General features: G+C 47.8%; 1 protein-coding gene across 13 annotated transcripts in view; it reads right to left on the reverse strand.

Annotated features, from left to right (window-relative positions):
- Nucleotides 1-21,995, reverse strand: part of nbeaa (neurobeachin a) — a 184,897-nt gene that overhangs the window by 8,055 nt on the left and 154,847 nt on the right. For all 13 annotated transcript variants that reach the window (XM_029251397.1, XM_029251396.1, XM_029251387.1 and 10 more), the window contains 8 exons: nt 17,245-17,362; nt 17,034-17,136; nt 16,149-16,264; nt 14,182-14,294; nt 10,071-10,211; nt 7,935-8,054; nt 6,671-6,823; nt 4,714-4,881 (listed from right to left, as the gene is read on the reverse strand). In XM_029251397.1, coding sequence (XP_029107230.1) covers nt 4,714-4,881; nt 6,671-6,823; nt 7,935-8,054; nt 10,071-10,211; nt 14,182-14,294; nt 16,149-16,264; nt 17,034-17,136; nt 17,245-17,362 — 1,032 coding nt within the window. The remainder of the gene's footprint in view (nt 1-4,713; nt 4,882-6,670; nt 6,824-7,934; nt 8,055-10,070; nt 10,212-14,181; nt 14,295-16,148; nt 16,265-17,033; nt 17,137-17,244; nt 17,363-21,995) is intronic.

Below are 21,995 nucleotides of genomic sequence, written 5' to 3' on the forward strand. Positions count from 1 at the left end.
ACACAGACAAATCCCGATACCCACACCAATTTTTTTTTTTTTTTTTTAATTTTTTTTATTAAATATTAGAAGATACACAAATGAGCAGTACAATACCAGAGTAATGGCTGAATAAAGGTTGTATCTGGGAATGCTTCTGGAGTTACGATGCGTGAACAGTTACACCATAGATGATCTGAAGAGATCTTGGGCAAAGTGGATCTGGAAAAGGTGGGTTTTCAGACCCTTCTCGAATGCTGAACATCCTCGCCCATGTTTTGGTATCAAGAAGGGTCTCAAACACCCCTTTCGAACCCACTTCTCTTCCAATCTCCTGACAGCTACGCAAGCTTGCATCACGAAATCGGTCACAACTGACTTCGTATTTCCCATCAGACTCGATTCTAGAGGCAGCCGCTCGTGCGACGTGTGCTCACACGGCTAACTGCGGTGTGCCGGCGGCGCGTCCGCGTCCAACGCCGTCCGCCGGTGAAACGCACCGCTGCTTTACTCCGAGCTGTACGTCGCTTTGGAGAAAAGCGCCCCGCTCAATGAATAAACGTAGAAGCAAACGGCGAGCGATCATCAGTCGGGACTCGCAGGTGGAACGGAGTGCGAGCGCGCGTCGTCACGAGTTCGTCTCTCCAGCGTTCGCGTAACCGCCTCGCTTTCACGCGCACGTCTACGGGTGCGAGCGCGCATACGTGCGTTTGTGCGCCTAGTCAACGTGCTCCCGCGTCGCCTTTGCGCTCCAGTCCTCCAGCCTACAGAGTCACTCAAGTGTTAGCACGGAGGAGACGAGCTTGTTCCCATTAACGTGCTTCGGTTCACCGGTCCCAGTGCCGGTGCCAGGGCCCGCTGAGCTCAGCCAGCAGCCAGGCACCTAACGCTAACCCGGGCTGACGGGCTGCCGGGACCTCGACCGCAGCCTTCCTGAATTTACATGTTATTGCGCTTCAAACAAAGACTGGGAAACGCACCCAGGAAATATCCGAGAGAAAACTCGAGAGGGAATAAAAAGCTGCTTTGCGGCGAACTGACAACACGGGATGTTTAGGGTTGGGGATGACACAGAAGTTGGGGAGGAGCCCTTTCCGGCGTAAGAACGCGTCACCGCGCTCAGCTCGATCCGGGGCGCTTCCGGCCACTAACCGGTGCCTCAATGGTCGCGGCTGCCGCTCTTTTACGCGGACGTGTAGGCGCTTTACGTAGATGTTCCACCTCGACGTTCAAGAGGGTCTCGAAACACCTCTTTCAGAGACACGGTCGTCTCCCGACCTTCCATCTGCTCCATCACCTTGCGGTCGATGATCTGTCACAACTTCCTGCGTATTTACCACCCGTTCTATACGCAGTTGCTTATGCGACGTGCGCCGGCAAAACAATGGTTTTGGAGCAAGCGACCGCACTTTGAGAATTCCGTGCGCGTGTCTGTGAAACGCACTCTCGTTTGCTCGGCTCTGTCACTTTGGAGAAAAGCATCTGCTGAAAATGCATAAATAGCAGTGCAGAAACTGAAGCTTACAGCTGCACTGCGACTATTCACACGAACCATTCTGAAGCTCCTCCACCACCGAAGCGTGCGCACACACACATCTCTCTCTCTCTCTCTCTCTTTTTGGGCCCGTCTGACACAAAATCAAAGCCAAGGAGCTCCTGGCCCCCGCCGACAGCCGCCGGCAACCCGATCCCAGCCATGTGGTAGGCATTAGGAATCGGTCAGGGGCGCTTTCCGCCACAGTCCATCAAACCACAGCTACCTCTCGCCGTGGACGCGCCGCGGACACTTTGAGATGGTACAGAAGGCAGAGGTCACGACCCGAGGACACGTTCGCCCTCTTTAATGAAGAAGGAAGCCGATGCGCGAGACGTTACGTCCAGCGCTTTCCTCGAGAGCGGAGGTGACCATTCAACGTCCTCTTCCTGATAAAAAAAATCACCTCCGAGTGTGCGATTCACACATGTCCCAGCAGGTGAAGAGACGCACCGTATGGACGGCGGCGGCGCCGGTCGATCGACCGAGAGCAAACAAAACTCACTCCTCGAGGCCTGGGAGAGCCTGCCCCGTTCCCAACGACACAGAAACCGAACACGCGTGTCCTTTTGCTCAACGCGTCCTCAGTAAGGAAGGCGTAAGATCCATGACACTAATGACCTGCACTTTTTACTACTGTACAGACACAAAACCAGACAAGAGCGGCAAATTAACGGCCCAAACGTCCAGAACGGGTAGACGTCCATTCCATCATTTTAAGGCCGAGAATATCTGAGTTAACTAAATAGCCGACCTACTTTATTTTTCGTGCCAAAGCTTGGGAAAAGTTGAGAAATGTAAGTTTCATTACTTTGTGCATCAAATAATCAAACTTTCATAGCAAGGCACCGTTTACTTTCATATTTTGAACACTAAATAACTGTACGTTGAAGACCTTTGGAGTTAAAACTCCCCGAGAAAGGCCAACTAGTAGGGACGCGCCCTCAGGAAAGATGGGCACGAGGGACAAAGATGAGCAAAAACTCTGCTGGGCCCAAACCAGGTTGTTGTCACATTCTTGAGTGCGAGAACTGCCTTGTTTGCAAAGCGTTGTCGCTGCAGCACTGGAAACAGCTGTCGGTGCAGTGATTCGGGACACGGAAGTGCAAAACGTTCTCCTATGGTGTCCAGTGCCTGCTGAGACCCGGCAAGGGGGTCACAACCCCGTCGCTGAAGGCAGGGACGCAACCTTGTACGGTGACATCCGCACTCAACTCTCCACCTACCCCTCACACACACTCTTCTGTCCTCAACACAAACCCCCAGCAGCAGAAAAGTGACAAGGGCTGCTATCTTAGGGATAGAGGCCTCAGAAGTAGCTTCCTTCAAATATTTAATGGCACAGGAGGGTATGCACTTTGAGAAGGGGTGGTTTGACAGTTGTCTCAACTGCAAGCAAGGTGAGCTGTTAGCAGGTACAGTTGGCTCTGGTTTCACAGTGACTCACACTATTCCAACTATCCCATACGTACTTATGTATTTCTTGCATTCAATCACCATCCATCATTTTACATTTACGTTTATTCATTTAGCAGATGCTTTTCTCCAAAGTGATGTACATCTCAGACAATAGTTTACGGATTACATTAGGAGAAAGAGAGACATAGTTGCAGATGCGTGATTCTTAACAGCAGCTTGTTTCTTTCACCATATGCACCAATGTTCATCACACAAGTAGCTGCATAAAACTTTATCAGAATTTCGACGATGCCTGGTCACCTTCCTAATCATTTTTTTTGAAAGATACGTATAAACATTTACATTACATTACAGGAGCATCTGCGTCGGGGATGGTCTTAAAGTTGTAGAGCATGAACATTTACACCTTACAAGAACTTAAGAGATCATGGGCGAAGTGAGTCTGGAAGAGGCGAGTTTTAAGACCCTTTTTATATGTGGACAGAGATTTAGCAGTTCTGAGTGAGAGGGGGGAGGTTGTTCCACCACAACGAAGACAGAACCGAGAACCTCCGTGCTTTACCTTTCGTGCGTGGGACCACCAAGAAGGCAGATGTGGAAGAGCGTAGTGGTCTTGCTGGCGTGTAGCGAATGATCAAGTCTTGTAGATCGCCGGGAGCAGTTCTACTGATGCATTTGTAGGCAATAACCAGGGTCTTAAATTTGATCTGGGCAGCTATAAGAAGCCAGTGCAGAGAAACGAGTAGAGGAGATACATGCGAACACTTCAGCAAGTCAAACAACTCGGGTAGCAGCATTCTGTATCAGCTGTAGAGGTTTGATGGCAGTAGCAGGAGGCCAGACAGGGGAGAGCTGCAGTAGTCCAGACGGGATGTCACTACGGCCTGGACGAATAGTTCCTGAGTCTGTTGCGAGGTAAGGACGGATCCTGCGGATGTTATGCAGGATGTATCTGCAGGTTCGGGTTGTGGCTTCGATGCGCTGAGAGAAAGACGCACTTGAGTCTATCGTCACTCCCAGACTCTTAGCCGACGAAGTAGGCACAATGAGCGAGTCGTCCAGTTTGATCGATAGAGCATGACAGGAAGACAAGCCAGCTGGGAGGTGTAGGATCTCTGTTTTGGAGAGGTTGAGTTGTAGGTGGTGATCAGACATCCATGCAGATGTCTGACGGACAGGCAGCGACGAGCGTGGAGATGTCTGATGCTCCATGTGGAAAGTAGAGGAAGAGCTGGGTATCATCATCAGCGTAGCAGTAGTTACCCCTATTCAATTTTCATTTTTTTATTGCATGTCACATTATTATTCTCCTACATTTTGTTGCCACCTTTGTCCAAGGCAACTCATAAAGATGTGTTCACACAAGGTGACAAGTGTTCAAAGATTACAAGACAGCAATCAGCTGACAGCAGCCTAGAATGGGATGTGTTGCAAAATCCAGCAGGGATTAGACTAGACGCAACAATTTAACAAGAGATAATACTAAAGGAAATACAGGGAAGCGCATGAATTAGAGAAAAAATCCTTAGACCATTCCAAGGTAACAAGTGAAGAGAGGGATCTGCAAAAGGCAGCAGTAGGTCAGAAGACTTGAGGCTCATCACGTTGGGTCGAAGCTCGTTCCACAGTTTAGGCGCAATAACATATATAGTGCTTCGTACCAACTTGCTTTGCAAGTAAAAAAATAATGAAGAAAGTTTGGCAGGTGGACTGGTTTCCCCCTGACCTCGATAGACCCAGCAGTCAATCTTGCCACCATCAAGCAAAGAGCGGAGGCCCACCTCTCTCATCAGAGGGTCAGTAACGCTGTCCAAGTTGACAGAGCCCTCGTAGGTCAGGTAGTGGAAGACGTTGAGGGCGCGCACAGCCTCGGGGCCCCGCTGCTTGTAGCCAAAAATCAGGTCGATCCACTGATGGAGCTGGCAGGACACAAACTCGCTTTCCAGGGCCTGTAGCGAGGGAGGAATGAGGGAGCAACGAGAGGTTGAAAGCAAAACAAGGGCACTCCCTCTACACCCCCATGCCACAAAGAGGTACACAAACACAGCCCCTGCTTACGGTGATGAAGAACACGGGTCAGGATGTTTTAAAAAGCTTGGGACAAAGAGGATGAGCTAAACCCAAACGCCAAAAAACAACATAACCTACCGAGGACACAACAGAAGTAGTGGCATGTGGGACTGCGGAGGGTCATGAGATCATCGACCTTCCATTCCGTTACACCAGCATGGACACGGCTCCGCGCCGCAGCGGAACGCCGCAAGAGCAGAGCGGGCCGCAACCACATTATCAGGTAGCTCGGCCGAGCGAGGTTCGGATGCCACGTTACCCAGTAATACGTTAGTACAACGAACAACACGAGTCCAGGAGACCCGTGCGACACCGACATATTGCTACAAGGCTTCTCTCCCCGAAACAAAAGAGACACACACACACAAACGCGCAATGACATCCACGCTCCATGTAAGGCTATTCAAAGAACACCACATAGTTATGCATTTATTCACATCCGTGAATCAGACTGTCGTCCGGTGTTAGCAAAGGGCACCAGCTTCCATGGACACACCAGCGGTCCTGCGCTGGTGACAGGAGCAAACGCTGTTATATCAGTGTTGCACTGGAACACAGTAACCGAGCTGCCGGGAGGTAAATCACTGTAACTGCAGATGACAGACATGGACCACGGGGATCCAGGGGGGTGGTTACACAGAGTGAAGGAGAGGCAATAAAACAGAAAGTAAGAGGAAAGTGAGAGAGAAAAGGAAAAGAATAAAAGAAATATGAGTGGAGAAAGGAGAGAGGAGAATGTGGCAGAGCAGCATCTAGTGCGGACAGGGCGCGAGCAGGACGGAAGGGTCGTTTGGTGAGGTGTGGAGGGCATGGAGGGCATGGAGGGCATGGACAGCAGGGCAATGCTGTCCTTGGTAATGAGGGCAGGAAATATGGATGGAGGGTGAGGCATCTACAAAAGAAAGAGGTTTTGTTCTTTTCTGCCATGAGGTTTAGGTTCCGCTTAATCTCATCCGATTTCTGTCCTCATGGAAACGCAACAATGAGTAAGTCTCTCTGCACAGCAATGAGCAGAGCAGCCGAGTACGGCGAGCGAGTACAGGAATCGAGTGTCAGCGAGGCTCAGCGTAACTGCCGCAAAGTAGACTTCAACTCGCAGGGGACGGTCGCATGGTTTTCTCGGTAAGGAAGGGTACGGAGCGGTTTACCGTCGTCTTCTTCCGTGCATATCCGGATTGTAGGAGGGAACCCCAGCAACAGAGGGAAAACATGAAAACTGCACAGTCTGAGCAACACCTACATCTCAACACACGGTCCTGCGCAGCGAGGCTCCAGCATTTCCTGCCACCGTGAGCTAAGATATGGGATAATTATTGTACTATGGGGTTTAAGTAAATATGCATAAGTAAAGTCAATTTCCATTCTCCTGGAAGTCCTACACAAGAGGTGAAGATGGCCAGGCAGGGACATCATGGCTGACACAATCCTCAGCCTGGAGCCTGGTCTGCCGTCAATGATTTTAGGAGGAGATCGCTCTAAGGATCCGGCGTAGCTCTTCATGAGGGGACTGACAAATTAGTCTAGGAGAGGGGAGTGAGGGGGGATTAGGGACAGTGCTGGGGAGGAGGGAGTTGGGGGACGAACCCGGCGAAGCATTGACGTTGCAGATCGGCTTTAAGCCCAATAACTGGTCCCTTTAGAAACACCGAAGACACGGGAGGAACCTACCATCCTGTTAATGCGCACAAAGTCTTCCGGTTTCTTGGCCCAGGGGGGCAGGTCCACATCACACACCAGCGTCCTGTCTTCCCTCTGCCCCAAGTTGTATCCGCTGCTGTTCACAAACATCTCTGGGAGGTAGTAGAACTCTGGGATGAGCTCCTGTCAGGGAAACAAACAGAGGGTCCCTCAACCCGCTGTCCCAGCTCCACCAAATTTGACCAGCTTAGACTTGTCTGCATCGATTTTAAGGCACGGAAGACCGGTAACGTGGGGCGAGCGAAACACTAAATGCCCACTAATGATGGGGATCCCTCTGAGGGGTCTGTCACTAAGCCTACTCCTTTGTGCAGTCCTGTCTCCTCTGGCAGCCGTTCATTCGTCAGCAGCGCCCGAATGGCCTAGCAAGCCAATCGGAGAGTCGCCATTAAGTATATTACTTTACACTTTGTCACCCCGGCAACACTCTGTCAAAACTACTCACCATAGAGGAAGGAGGAATGATTCCTTGCTGACAGCTTACTCACCATTCAGGATGGGTTTCGGGGGTTTGGGTCTGATCTCACCAGAGACAGGAAGTTCATTTCTGGTGGGGGTGGGGAGGGGGGGGGGACTGCGACTAAGGATGATTCCGGATCACTTGCTTTCAAAATGACTTGTTCTCAGTAATGCGGCACCCCCGAGCGAGCTTTTTTCTTATTACTGCCTAGGGATGCCGGGGTTAATAAGGACAAGACCTCAGAGGGAAAAACATGCCTTTCAATCTCGGGTCCGGTGGAGCCAAGAGACGACACCAGGCCCTGACTGCAGAGGGATAAAGCAGACTAGCAGGAACCACCTGATCTTGACATCATCTCTCAGCCACAACGGTGGGTAACAGAGAGCAAGACTATGTGTGCGTCACATTAACCATGTAAGTGCTGTAGGCATCCATGTACGTAACAAAAAGCAAAAGACTTTTCATGCATCGCAAAATAAACGTAATTTTAAAGAAGTATTTGCATGCACCCCCCTCTCTGCACAGCTGCTAGTGGCTCTACAATTACCAGTTGTAGTTCAGTCCTCTTCGAGGCCTGTTTTAGAGACACGTGTGCTACTTTTCCACGCGGAACAAAAGCAGAAACTCGGCTTGAACACGACCAAGCACGGCGAATCTTGTTTGCATTCTAAGTACAAACGCCTGTACTGTACTATACTGACACAGGGATTAACAGATTAGGGCCCCGTATAATTGGCCGTCTCAAACCAAGCTTCTACAGAGCGCCGCGCTCACCTTGACATCCGAGGTGTCGCGCTGGCAGTTCCTCCACGAGCGAGAGATGGAGGAAAAGGTGCGGTCAGGGTGATCAAACTTGTTGTCGTTGGCGTTGAGGAAGAAGGTGGTGAAGGGCTCCTGCATTAGAGCGGGGTGGGAAGCGAATGGAGGAGTCAGGCTCATAGGGTCACATCCCACAAACTGCCGAGTAACAACGTGAAACAAAACAGATGGAGACCTCCGCGGAGCTGAGCGACTTAATCGGTCTGGCTGATAACTGGGAGAAAGGCTATTCTGTCATTCGGCAGCAGCAAATTCACTGCTAGATGTATTTAACACAGTCTTCAAACGTCAGCCAGAAAAGCCCCATTTAGAAATATGTTACATACAGAGGACCGATGATTTGATCGATATTTTCGATCAATAAAAATTAGCGATCACACAGAAACGGTTTTATGTCAAGTTTTTATACTCGTTATGCTACAGGGAAAATGAGCATCCTTTCTGCTTTAGATATAAACCTCAGATAGTTTTCACAAACTGTTTCTTTCCAGGTGAACCGGGTGGTTATGAACACGCGACATTTGAATTCAAACCATATGTATAAAATTTCACTATGCTGGTGTGTTAAATCTAAAAAGGATTTTATGGGGGGGGAAAAAAAAAAAAAAAACATCCACTGTGAATGCGTAATTCTTAATGGTCAAGGATCAACTATATTAAAAACCGTACGAAAATATTTTTTACTGAGACTGCCAATCGGTGTTTAACTCTGTCACAGGAGGACGGTCTAGGAAATCTCACTCTGGCTGTCATCTTCAGGCTGCCGTCTCTTACGGAAGGGTCAAAGGGCAGTTCATGTTTCCCAGTTTGAGGATCTCTGTGTGTCAGGATGAGTGTGAGACTGTTTTTCCCTCTATGTGTGTTTTGTCACAAAAGAGAGAAAGAAAAAAGATTTTTTTTTTCCTTTTTTGCTGTTGCTGCTGTCATTTCGAAATGACCTATTACTCCGAGAAAGGAAAAAAACAAATGCTGAGACAGACAGAGCAAATGATGGAAAAAGTGGGACAGGTTCCAAACCCGGTGTGCCTGTCACGCGATTATGACACATCCATTCCGACGCAGAAGGCACACATCCAGCGGGCAGGCGTCCTGTGACAACTCTCCTTCTTGTAGAGGCTGCAGAGTGAGCCGCGTTCATTATCTGTCCGCCTTGCTGCCGACGTGCTCTACGTCATGGCCATTTTAATTGGCTTCAATTTCCTGTTTCCGAAGGCTCGGGGGAGGAAGCGCTGTCGATCGGAACGGACGCCTCCCCTGGGCATGCTGGGAAGTCCGGTGCGAGTCAGAGAGCTGTCAGCATCCGTTCCTGCACCAACACCACCACCATCATCAACCTCCTCATCATCCACTCTTAAATGGGACAAGTAGGGAAATCACCCCATGTAAAATTATTATTATTATTTTTTTTAAATCAGAATATAACTGATCAGGATGACTGTGTAGCAATAAAATCTGCAGGACTGTTGCAGTTTGCCCCTAGGGTGAGCGTGGGGAACAAGATTTTAGAGAGAGACACACACACACACACACACACACACACACACACACACACACACACACACACACACACACACACACACACACACACACGCCGCAGCCAGCCTTCAACTACCACTGTAAAGCGGCTGTCACTCAGTATCCATGACCATAATGATGACCTGTCCTACTGAAGCAGTACACGGCTGTCTGAGGTGCAAGGGACCCATAAACCCGTCACGGTGCTCCAGTTAAAACCTCGCCCGCTGTCCTCGTTTAGCTTCTTGAAATGACTGCGCTGGTTTAGAAGGACACAGGATTAAAAGTTTCAGCAACAGGATCTTCCAGGACTTCCAGCATTGACACATAAAGCATCTGGCCTGAATTCAAATTCAAGAACGCTGGCGTTAAAAAAATGGAGTTGGTATAAGAACGTGTTTTAGACTTTGGAGAAAAGACTCGGGATTAGATACGCGGCGGGCAGCTCAGGTGTCCGAACACCTTCGGTTTAGGGAGTTTTGAGCGTGGGCATGGGTTCGGGTTCATGGTTTGCGTTTGACCTTAAGCGGGGGGGTTATCTTCAGGAGCGGGTTCGGTCTGCACCAGAGCACTTACTATCCTGACGAGCCAGAGCAGCGTGGTGGTGGCAGTCGAGTAGAGCGTGTTGTAGTGGTACGGGGGCGTCTGTTCATCCTCCCACGTCTCGTAGCGCTCGGCATAAAACACGGCACGCTTGGGATTCAGGGCTCCGATGGGCTGGAGAACACAGGGAAGAGGAGAGGGAATGGAAGATGGGGGGGGGGGGGGGTAACTATTAGAGTGCCTTTATAGGCTTTTATGCTTTCATTCTTAAACTAATGAAATTCAAATATTGGTTCGGCCAAAATGAAAAAAAAAAATCAGTTCAGGCCAGTTCATTTATATACATCTAAACACACACACCCCCCCCCCCCCCCCCCCCACATTCCTCATCACATTAATAATGCAGGTTAAGCCACATAAACCGCCACTCAAAGTACAGCAGCTCAACTGAGCGAGAGCGGCTCTCGACTTGGAGCGTCAACGCACGGCAGCAGGAGCGGGGCCACGCAACTCGTGAACACCGGCGTACTGCGCTCCATTTCTGCTCATCATGCCAGACCTGCAGATGTATGGAAGTCAAACTGCAAATACACAGGGACGCAGACAACAATACTCCTGACTTCCAGCGATGTGAGCAGACGGGAGAGCAGGGGAGAGGAGGGGACGGAGGCGGAAGAGAGGTCTCTCTGGACTTTTTTTGCACAGACACTGGCCAGGACCCATTAGCTATGCCGGAGACAGTTGGCTTTAACCATGAGATCTGTCTGTCGGATCCCGTCATATTTTCAAGGCAAAACCCCTTTTTTTTAAAGCTCTGCTCATTACCTGTTGTGTCCTAGGGGGTATTTCCAGGGGCAACTCAGCGGCAAGGATTTGTGACCACTTCTGTAACAGGACAGCAGCTAATCCCCACGGTTTAACACCAGATTTTCTGGGGACGTTTATTCGGGACGCCATCTCAGACAACACCTTGTCATGAAGGCCAGAGAGAACACTGGGTCGTCCCAAAAAACTACGCCTGGGCAAGAAACGTTCGCTAAATGGATTAATAGACTGGCCGATGACGTCATCGGTGGCGAACACAAGCACCCTAAGCCATGGACGCGCAGCACGGAATTCTGGGAAATCCAGCGGCGCCAACTGGTTGATCCCTGCGTTCCAAGGCAAATGGAATGTACCCATTATCACATCATTATGGGTCTGGGCCACTTTGAAGGCCTAACTCCAGCTACCTCAACAAAGTGGCATGAGCTAAACATCAGCCCCGCGCTCCCAAGCAGGCCTAGTGTAACCGTTAGAAGAAAAACGCCCGTCTCCATCCCAAAGGGTGCCGCACGCGCACGTCTTTCCTCCGAGCCCTTTTCTGAAACGCCAACATGTTTCGAGCACAGTCAAATACACAGCGCAAAGACAAAACCAGCCACCATTGTGCAAGAAGTTCAGTATCCAAAAGAGGTTTCCGGCATTATTATTAATTATCATACAGCCGGAATGTAAATTTTTCCTAGCAAATTGAAATTCATCACATGCTGTTTTAAATACTCAAGTCAATAAAACTAAATGAATAAAGACAACGCAGGACCTAATAAATGCATGGTGGAGCAGACCGAATTTATACATTAAGGGCATTTGAATATATTAAATTCCCTCTACTTTTAATTATATTAAAATCCCAAATAGTCATTTTAAATGGAAATGAAAATCGACAAGTTTTACCAAAAAACAGTAAAATAAGAACATCGCCGCAGTAGTTCAGTCTGCGATGTTACCGAAACAAGAACTAGAGCACGTGACGAAGTGAAGTAGAAAGAGTGTGGACGAGAGATAACTGAAAGCAAAGTTCAGAATTGAGCTACAAACAAATGCAGGAAAAACAAAAACACTTATTCATCCCTGCCACACTCCCTCACAGAGCCTGTCTGCCACCACTTTACTTACGGGGGCCTGGCAAGGAAAAGCACTTAACGTTTACCTAAACGTCTCAAACTGCGCTTTTCCTCAGAGTCCAACACAGAAATAAATAAACAAATAAATAAATAAATAAATAAATAAATAAAGACACACTCCCCATAACCTGTGAGCCACATAATGGCTACGGCCCTCACTTTACAATCAAAGAATCAAGGTTCGGCTCACTGCTCCAGTTGCGGTAACCTCACGCGAGGTACTTAACCGCAAAATACTCCAGTAAAAATTACCCCGCTTAATAAATGGTTAGCTTAATGTACAAAGCAAACACTGAATGTCACTTTGGAGAAATAACTTAATAATAATGATGACCAACAATGTAACGTAGTAGCGCATGGGACCTCCAAAATTCATCACGGCGTGAAGAGTTACTTATGAACGGATCAGCGAATCGGGGGATGATGATAAACTATTCATCAGGGGCCGAGGTGAGAGGAAAGGCCACGGTCCACTCAGTGTGACACGTTGGACCGTAAGAATATGGACACGGAGGGGGGACCTACGAGAAATGATTCAGTTCTCCCCAACGTGTTGAGGAGTAGGATCTAGTGACCTGTTTTTTTGCACTTAGTTTTGGGGTCCAAAAGCACACTGGACCAATCCACATCATTCGGCCTTTCCCACTCCTCATTCCACCTTCCCATTACCCCTTCATCTCCCTTTAACAAGCATCCACACTGAACCTGATGTGATCAGGCTGCCACAAATGGGGGAACTTTATTGAGATCTGGGGAGATTTACGAGGTGATAATAATGTGGCTAGTGAAATGCAGGCCGGTCCTAACCAGACGGGGAGCCACAGAGTCTCTGATACTGTGGAGCTGGACCAGGTGGAACGGGCCAGGGTTCAAGACTCACTGGCTCTTTGGGCCAGCAGGCATACAGCAGAACCTCAACTGAGAAACCGAGAGCTACAGCCCATACTGCACATACAATACTTGGCACCAGTCCTCCTCAAACACATCGGCAGAAGGGCAGTATTAAATTCGCCTCTTAACCCTTTAACCTCCACAAGACGACTGACAAGCACAATGAAATCCACGTACTGAAGCTCTGCTCTGGAAAAGTCCAATGGGAGTAACTGGTCTTCCATACGTTGCTGGGATTAATTCACAACAAAAGAGAGTTCTCTTACACCTATATCAAAGACGTGCATACTGAACACCTGGCACCTTTTATAGAATCAAGCTGCTTCATCATGTGCTACCAGTTAGCCAGTGATAAACAGGAAACCCAAGCGGGGTCTGCTAGAGGTCCTCAGAAGGTTTGTACATGTTCATATTCTATAGCGTGGTGGCAGCAAGCAGCTATGAAAATATGAACAAATACATGACGATCACAGAGGAATGGACTCCTTGGCCGCCCGATCGGAGTTCAGCTCATCGATACCATTATATTTACGTTTCGACCTTCCCTTTTTTGGAATCGATCACACAGGCCGTTGCTTTATTCTCGTTTCATGGACTCGTCTACAGAGCCGCCCTTCAGGTTAAAGATGGGCGTTTGTTTTCATTCCATAACCACGCAGGGAGGGTGGAGGATTTGGCTGCTCTTGCCATGCCCCCTCTCGCCGAAGAAAGCAAGTAATGCCGCAGCTGCGATGGGCCCCTGTGTTTCCACTCTCGCCGCCAGCCACAATGCAGCGCTACACTGACTCCTAATGCAGTCAAGCTGCTCAAAGTCAAAGCAAAGGTTTCAGTCCACTGCATTTTCTCCATCATACGTAACACAGCAACATGCTTCACGCAATTAAACCTCTCGTCCGTAGGTCTCGTGCGGTAAACTCCGTAGCCGGTACGCTTCATTCCTACTCAAAACCTTTTTGGACGTCTGAACGGCGAACGTCAAGGTAAACGTGGATGTCTGTTTTTTGTGCTCTTTTTTTTTTTTTTTTTTTTTAGAAATTTCAAGGGCATCTGCAACATTCCTTTAAACAAACTAAGAAGAAATACTAACAAACGGGAATGACAGAACAACCAATGATAGAACAATAGAAAGACGCTGCCCCGGCTGCGACACGCAGGCGCGTATGTGCATGCGTACACAGACACACGCGCACACAGGGAGCGAAATGAAAAAGGAAATGAACAAGGAAGACAGGCAGGGCCAGATAGATGGGCAGTGCTAGCAGAGACAAGAGGAGAGATGGGCATTGTGGGTGGGGGGGGAGCGCTACCTTTGACAGGTCCCTGAAGTTGCCGGGCAAGGTGAGGTCCAGCTCCTCAGACTCGTAGTTGGTGAGCACCCAGGGAAAGACAGGGTACTGGTTCAGGTCATTATAGGTCCTTCCTGGGCAGAGAGAGAAGGGGGAGACAGAGGGGCACATGTGAGAGGAGGGGGCGTGGCCACAGAGGTGTGACAGAGTACTCTGAGCTGGGATTGTTGAGAGCACTTCCACTGCCCACTACACGGCTGAGGAAAACAAGAGACTAGGATTCCAAGTGAACCTTTACTGGATCTCAACGGAACCCCTTACTCGCCATGGCACCACGACCCTCCCCTTCTCCTCCCATTTCCTTGTAAAATGTAGCCGGTTGCCACGAAACGTGCCAGTATGGCAATATCCAGTGTACAGGTAACCGGGTTTATCGTTTATTTATTTGTTTATATACCACACAGAGAAGCGAGCAACGCGCCTGGCGAACGGAAGAGATGATAATTCAACTCGAAGGCACGTCTTGGCAGAGCTTGCTCTCAATACAAGTACCATCGTAAAGCCACGCAGAGGCCTCCTTCCTGATTGGACGGCACTTTCCGTTACTATGGCGAATTTGTGTCAGCATGCAGTACTTTGCCCTTGAGCAGCTGCAACGACGCATACCAGATGTTTCTTTTTACTTTATCTTCAATTATATCCAAATATGTAACCTTCTTTTTTTTTTTTTTATTTTTTTATTGCCTCTTCCACTAAAAACAGTTCCGTTTTGTTACAGGAAACCAGTACGGACTTCGCATACATATGCTCCACGGCAATTTGATCCATCACGTGAGCACTCTTTTCGAGTTATTCAAACAGAATAATACCGATTATGCAGTGTTAGCACACAGAAATGGGGAGCGGGCCCTGTCAAACGTGAACAAGAGTGGAGGTGGCAGCATGTCGACACCCGTAAGGGGGCTGTGACAGGAGCAGGGATGGCAGAGGGGCGCCAGGGATGCTAATGACGCAGGAGTGGAGTCTAATTAGAGCCACGGCGCCATAACGACATCAGCCCTCGCCAGCGCCTTCCGTCTGCTGACACCCCGAAGCCCCTCCTCACCTCGGGGGTCATTAGAGGGAATATTTTAACGAACCTTCAGCATGTTCGCAACCCCAACCCAGATCTAATTAGACGACCATCGCCGCCACCGCGATAACACGCGTAATTATGCGGCGAGAGGATGTCAACGTCTGGCAGAGAAACCCGGCTGCCCGGTCTTCCTCTGTGTCGCGTCTCCCGGTTTGTCACGGTGCGGATCAGACGCCCCCCCCACACCCCCCCAAGCTTCTGCTGTGCTTTTTTCGTTTCATCCTATGTCTTGCTGGTGAACGGAGACTCTCAAGCAGAAGAGGGCAACCAGGAGAAGAGTCGGAACTGTATAGCAGGTGCCGCTGCACCCTGAGGGAATACTCATATTTTGTTAATTTTTCAAAAACCTTATTCTGAAACAAGTTACCCTCAAGGGGGTGTCTGGGAGTGGTGGGGATTTGCGGAAAAGAGCATATAAAGCTTTATGGGAAAGGGAAAAAAAAAAAAATTACAATAGAGCTTCCTCCGAAAACCACGAGAGGGCTTCTCAAATTGTAGGGGTTGGTGTGGGCGGGAGACGGTGGCAGTATTCGGATGTCACAAAAAAATTCATCGTGGAGGGACGGGGGATCGGAGGGACAGGGTTGGTCAGGGTACCTGCACCTGCCTTTGAGCCTCCTGGTGACAAAACCTTCAGAAAATGACATTTTGCTTTTATTGTCTCCAGACACAGATAGAAAATTCCCTGCTGTCTCTAATGAAGTGTCCTCTCCAGATGGAGCTGTCACAGAAACAACTGACAGAGGATTACTGGCAGGACAGCCACCCTGGGAAACAGACACTGAAAAGGAAGGTGGAGGCAATCCGCTCACCAGTACCCCACCCGCAGATGCCTGTGCCTCACGTCACTCACCCGCGATGGTGTTGAGGAACATGAGGTACTCAAAGTTTGAGATTTCCCGCCTCTGCCAGCGCTGGGTCATGTTGGAGGACTTGAAGAGCTGTCGGGGGGTGGCTAGCGAGATGCGTCTGGGAGGGTGTAACAAGGAGGACCATGATTATCATACAGTGACAGCTTCGCTGGGGACAAATTCACCCCAAACCTGTCCCTGAGCCAGTGGGATTCTTGGTAAGATGACTGAAATTTACTCGCTCTGTTGCAAAAAGTAAGGTACAAAACCAAACTCAACCTGCCAAATTATTATGTTATTTAGCTCCTACCTTAATCAAAAGCAACTCATGACTTTTATCCATAAATACAGCAGAGAATTTGAAGAGAAGGAATTCAGGGTTCGGTACATTGCTCAAGGATACTAGAGCAGGAATGGGGAGTACGGCTTCAACCAGCAACCGGTGTGACTCGTGCAGTCTTGCCAACAAGAATGTCCTCTGAGAGCAGGCAGTGTGCAGCAGGACTAACAGCTTGGGTAGAGTGACTGCTTCTTGAACTTGCTTTTCTCCTTGGAAGCATTTAACAGCAGCAAGTTGGATGGATACTACTGGCTGCAATAGGCATGAAGCTTGATTCAGGTGGGAGAAACCCTGAGAAGAGAGGCTCGTTTCCAGCAAACGTCCTCAAACTTTTGACCGGTACTGCATGCGTCTCCTTTCGCAACCCAATGAAAAACTGAGCCAGAATTTGACCTTTCGCAGCCCCGCCACATTTTGCCAAAAATTTCGTATGTGCCCTATAGACAGACACGTACGTTTTTTTTTTAAAAGACATCTGTATAGAGACAAGCCGAATATGTACGTGTGTGCGCGCGTGCACACACTCGGGCACATGCATAGCACATACCTTGCTTGCGGCAGGCCATAGCTGGTGCCAACACCCACGCGCGGTAAACTGTAGACCACCTTCTTGACCGTAGCCTGGTCAGGAAAGTTGAACATGACGGAAGCTGAGGAAAGAAGCAAGATAAAGAACGCCGAGTATCACCGAAAATTCAAAACCTACCACGGGACTACAAGTCAAACCAATCCATGAGAAAACGTTTCAAGTCTACTACTTCTGTTGGCCATGAAGACTTCCAGTCCTGTGTTCTGGAGCAGGTATCGTCTGGAGAAGACCGCTCGAATCTCGCTGAACATCCATTTCCCATGCAGCCCTTCGGTATAAGCCAGCACCTGAAACAACAAGTGCAGAAAGAGTGAGCGAGTGTGCTTTGGTGTAGCAGAAAGAGTTGTCGATGCCATCGAGTTAAACCTAAGCCATAGTGACCACTTGCATGGTTTTCACGGCAAGGGAGGAACAGAGGGGGTTGCCAGTGCCGTCTTCTGTATGTTGGGGAAGACACGGACAGGGAGAAACAAGGAACCGCCGCTCACCCCGAGCAGGACTCAAACCCCATACCCACCAAATAGTGAGGTGCCGGTCCAACCCGTCCTGCCACCACATTTCCCATAACAGAATATGCTATAGAATGCAATTATAATTAGAGATCATACGTGGATGGTGCAGTAGAAAGTGTACCTGTTAGGGGCACCACCTAGTAATCTAAGCAGCAGGTTTGAATCCCTGCCCCTCCCTGTAGTAGCCTCCAGCAATTTATGTAACCTGAGTTACCCCAGTAACAATTACCAAGTTGTGTATATGAGCATATAATAAGTCACTTATTATAAAAACTGCACATTGTAGGTTATTTTCAAAAAACAAACAAATAAATAATAGTAATACGTAAACAATGATTACCACCATGCCAGCTACAGATTTTCCTTTATTAACTAATAGACACCTTTAATTACAAATTCTGACGCATCAATCAAAAACAATCCTCTTCGGTAAAACATGGTACAGGAAAAGCACATTTGTACTACAACCTGCCACATGGCAGATTGGGATTCCTATATTTATAACCTTTTCCCTCAAAAAGAGAAGACTGCACAAGGAATGAGTTGAATAAAAGACCTGGTTAATTAGTCCAAGAGCAGACAACATTAGAAATTCTAACTCAGAGTACATGCACTTTTTAAATTACACTACTTTAAGCTCTCACATGAATGAATGAATGAATGAATGAATGAATGGTGAAAGGAGCTCCAGTGTATCGCAGGGGCAACAAGAGAAATGAAACCTCCAAGTTGCCGGTTTTGCACACTCACCGATATCCTGCTCTAATAGAAAAGAATGGTTGTCTCTAACATATTGACACAGGCTTCCCAAATTTAATCAAGAAGCTGCTGTGATGTACACGGATGGGGTAAAACCAAGTTAGCGTTAAGGAAATGATACATATTAAGATGTCGACTGTATCAGGTGCAGAACAATAAAGAGCAAACCCCAGCAGAAAAATACTTACTAGTGAAGAAAACTTGAGATAACTCAGAGGTCAAGGGTTGGCTGCCATGCATGTCAGATGACAGTGCAGGTGATCAATCACCCAGCAGTGGTTTACGATTCTGACCCAAGTTGGGAGGGGAAGGTGTGTGTTCCACTCAGCATTACAGAATATCTCTCTTAAAACGGGAAAGTATTTACAGCATATATCCAGTTCCATCTCAGCTCTGCCAAGTTCATACTTGACAGCTTCCCACGGATACTGTGGGATCGAAGGGGGGGGGAACTGGGGGGTTGCAGGAGTTTGTTGAGCTGGAAGAGAGCACCACTCTTATGTGCCTGTCTCTCACATGATATCATCTTCTATATCCAACTGGGCCTGAAGAAGGGCTGGGGGTGGCAAGAACTTCCTGCAGCTCAAGGGAAGCACCGCAGGAGACGGAGAGGTTGGGGGTGGAACTGAGCCGAGCTGGAAACATGGAAACGGCTCCTCGTGCTGAAAGATCTGGAGAAGGCCTGCTTCCAGACAGCTTGTTGCTCAATAGCCCGACCTCTAGTGCGCCGTCAGAATGCCTTTCCAGTGATCCCATCTGCAATCTCGCACCCCTCAATGTATGGTAATAACACATTGTAAGAGAGCAATAAGGATTAATGGTGGCTTATTGATTTGAGAAACCAGACTAGCGATCTGCAAGTTGCAAGTTCAAGTTCCAGAAGGGAACCAGGTCCTACAAAGGCACTTTACCTGAAATAACCCGCTCCGAAAATGAGTAAAGCCCTTGACAGCTCACTGGAAAGCATCCTCTTTTTCACAGTGTTTCCGAACAAAACGTATCAGAAATTACCCTTCTGACAAATGAAGGTAATAAAAAGTAAATAAAAAATTTTAAAAAATAAAAAGAATGACATTCTTGCATATCATATTGCAAAACAGAAACCGTCAACAAAAACCCAGCAAGCGCACCCACCCTAGCCCAACTCTTGACAAAACACAACCTGTAGATACACTCTTAATGAACCTGTCACCGAGACAGCGTCCTAGCTGTCAGCCCACCTGGATGTCAGCCGTACGACGAGCGCTCGCCCTCACCCCCATTTCCGAATTCCCCCATGCCATCAGTCCCACAGAGGCTTCCCAGCTGTAAACTTAGGATGCCATTCCATTCATGTCACCTCCATGAGGATCTCCAAAAAACCTGCCATCCTTCCCTGTCAGCGCAGCGTGCTCGAGTGTTGAAGTGAATGGAACAGATTTAGTGTAGCCACACATTGCACGCATTTGACTCATGTTCAGACACATGTATGTCACTCTTTCTTAGTTCAAACACGTCAAGTATTCTCACGTTACTATTAAGTAAGGACCCGTATAGTGTTTGCATATATACTTTTTTACACACGCATATACTGTATATTTTAAACTTTCTCATTAATCCTTAAGAGTAATTACAAGGCATTTATTACTGTACACATTGTTACTGTTTTGAGGAAGCACAAGCTATATGACTTAAGTGAAAAATTTAAATATAATTTTTGGGTTTATATGCACATGAAGCCGCTTCAGACAAAGCATCAAACGTCTACTGCGTATACTGCAATATCACACCGCATTTCACTATGAGGAGCAAGGGCAGCACAAACGAAACACTCATACCCACAGATGGAGTTTTGCTCTTGCTACAGAACATATGAACACAACCTCTAAGACACCTTGTTGTCTTTCGCGTCTTATGTTCCAGATACAGAACAAAATTACAGAAGGTTTTAGATCTCACCAAGATTTAAATCACTTTGTCTCTCTTATCTTTATGAGATTACGGTGAACAAAATCTGTAGACAGGATTTGTCAGTGGTGCTTCGATAAGCAAATACTTGTAGCGCGACCCTCTGAACCCCTGGCAAAAAGCCCACCGATATCAACTCGGTGTGTTTTCTTGGTTTTGAGCTTTCAGCTTTGCCTGTAATCACAGACGGTTTCAGTAGGTTTGTCAGTTAAGGCATTTTTCTTCGTTGCAACAACTGAGAAAGACCTGATGGGGTTGGCATGGAGGTCAAGCAGGTAAATGATGACAGTTTACGACGTGGGACGCAAGCGATCTCCCACATAATCACACACTTAATCACACAATTGCTTCTTCTCTCCTTCATAGAGTCTAAAAGAAAGAGTCAGCTGGAAACACTGTTTACAAACAGAGTAAAAGGACAAACAGACACAAAGAGGACTGCTAGTAGTACCCCAGCATACACAGAAATGTTACGGTTAGAATTCAGGGGCCGACATAACACAGGAAACTATTACCAAAAATGTATTAAACCCACTGCATTGCAAATTAATGTATAAACATGCATACATGCCAGTACGGTGAAATATGTTGTTCTCTGGTTTCAAACAAAAAGAAACCAACTTAAATCAGCCTAAAAGTTACGTTTCATGTCACATTTAAATGTTCAAGTTTCACCTATTATTCCCTGGTTAGTTTCACATTTTAAGAAAAGCGTTCTGAAAGATCAAAGCAATTTATACTTATATCACGTTCTAATAAATTTAGTTTGTCAAGAGCCATGCCAACATTTTAACTTACATTAATTCATTTAGCAGACACTTTTCTCCAAAGCGACTTCCAACGAACTCTATGTAGTGTTACCAGCCCACACACCTTATTCACCGAGGTGATTTACACTGCTAGATACACTACTTACAATGGGTCACTCATTCATACATCAGTGGAACACACTCTCTCTGTGTCACTAGCACACTACAGGTGCACATGGGCAGCATGTCTTCGGAGTGTGGGAGGAAACCAGAGCACCCGGAGGAAACCCACGCAGACACGGGGAAACATACAAACTCAACAGAGGCCGAGCGGGGATCGAACCCACATACTCACACACCACCCAGGCGCCGTGAGACCGCAGGACTGCTCATTGTGCTGCCATGCCGACTTCAACTTCACTAGCAGGGTCAGCGCGAGAGAAATAAGGAGACTGCACAATTGCACATTTGCACAATTTGGCATCATTCTACGCTAGTCTGTCATAGACTAGACACAAAAGGGACAAGATGAAGGAAAGGGAAAACAGAGTACGGAGCACTCCTTGGAAATGAATATCACTTATACACACCAAAGCACTACTAAATTAACATTTAGTTTACTGAAGCCTTCCTTCCACTCAGACGCCACTCCTCCCTGGGATTAAAGTGTACCTGCAAAGGTGCTTAGACATTATGCATGAAGTCCAAGCTTGAGAACCTGGGAGGCAATGAGACAAAGCAGGAGGGAAAAAGACCGGGAGAAGGAAGAGGAGACGGAGCAATAGGCCAGAAGAGCCAATGAGTGGCTTGCTTGTCCTCCATTAATCTTCTCACGCATCCTCTCCTTGCCTTTGTTTGGGTTCTGTCCTCCGCGCAAATGTAACGGTGACACCCCTCATCCATTATCCCTTTATCCACGTGAAACGGCTTAATAATATGTTACAGATTTGTCT

Source organism: Scleropages formosus, chromosome 4 (genome assembly GCF_900964775.1).
Source record: "Scleropages formosus chromosome 4, fSclFor1.1, whole genome shotgun sequence".
In the NCBI taxonomy this organism is placed as follows: domain Eukaryota; kingdom Metazoa; phylum Chordata; class Actinopteri; order Osteoglossiformes; family Osteoglossidae; genus Scleropages; species Scleropages formosus.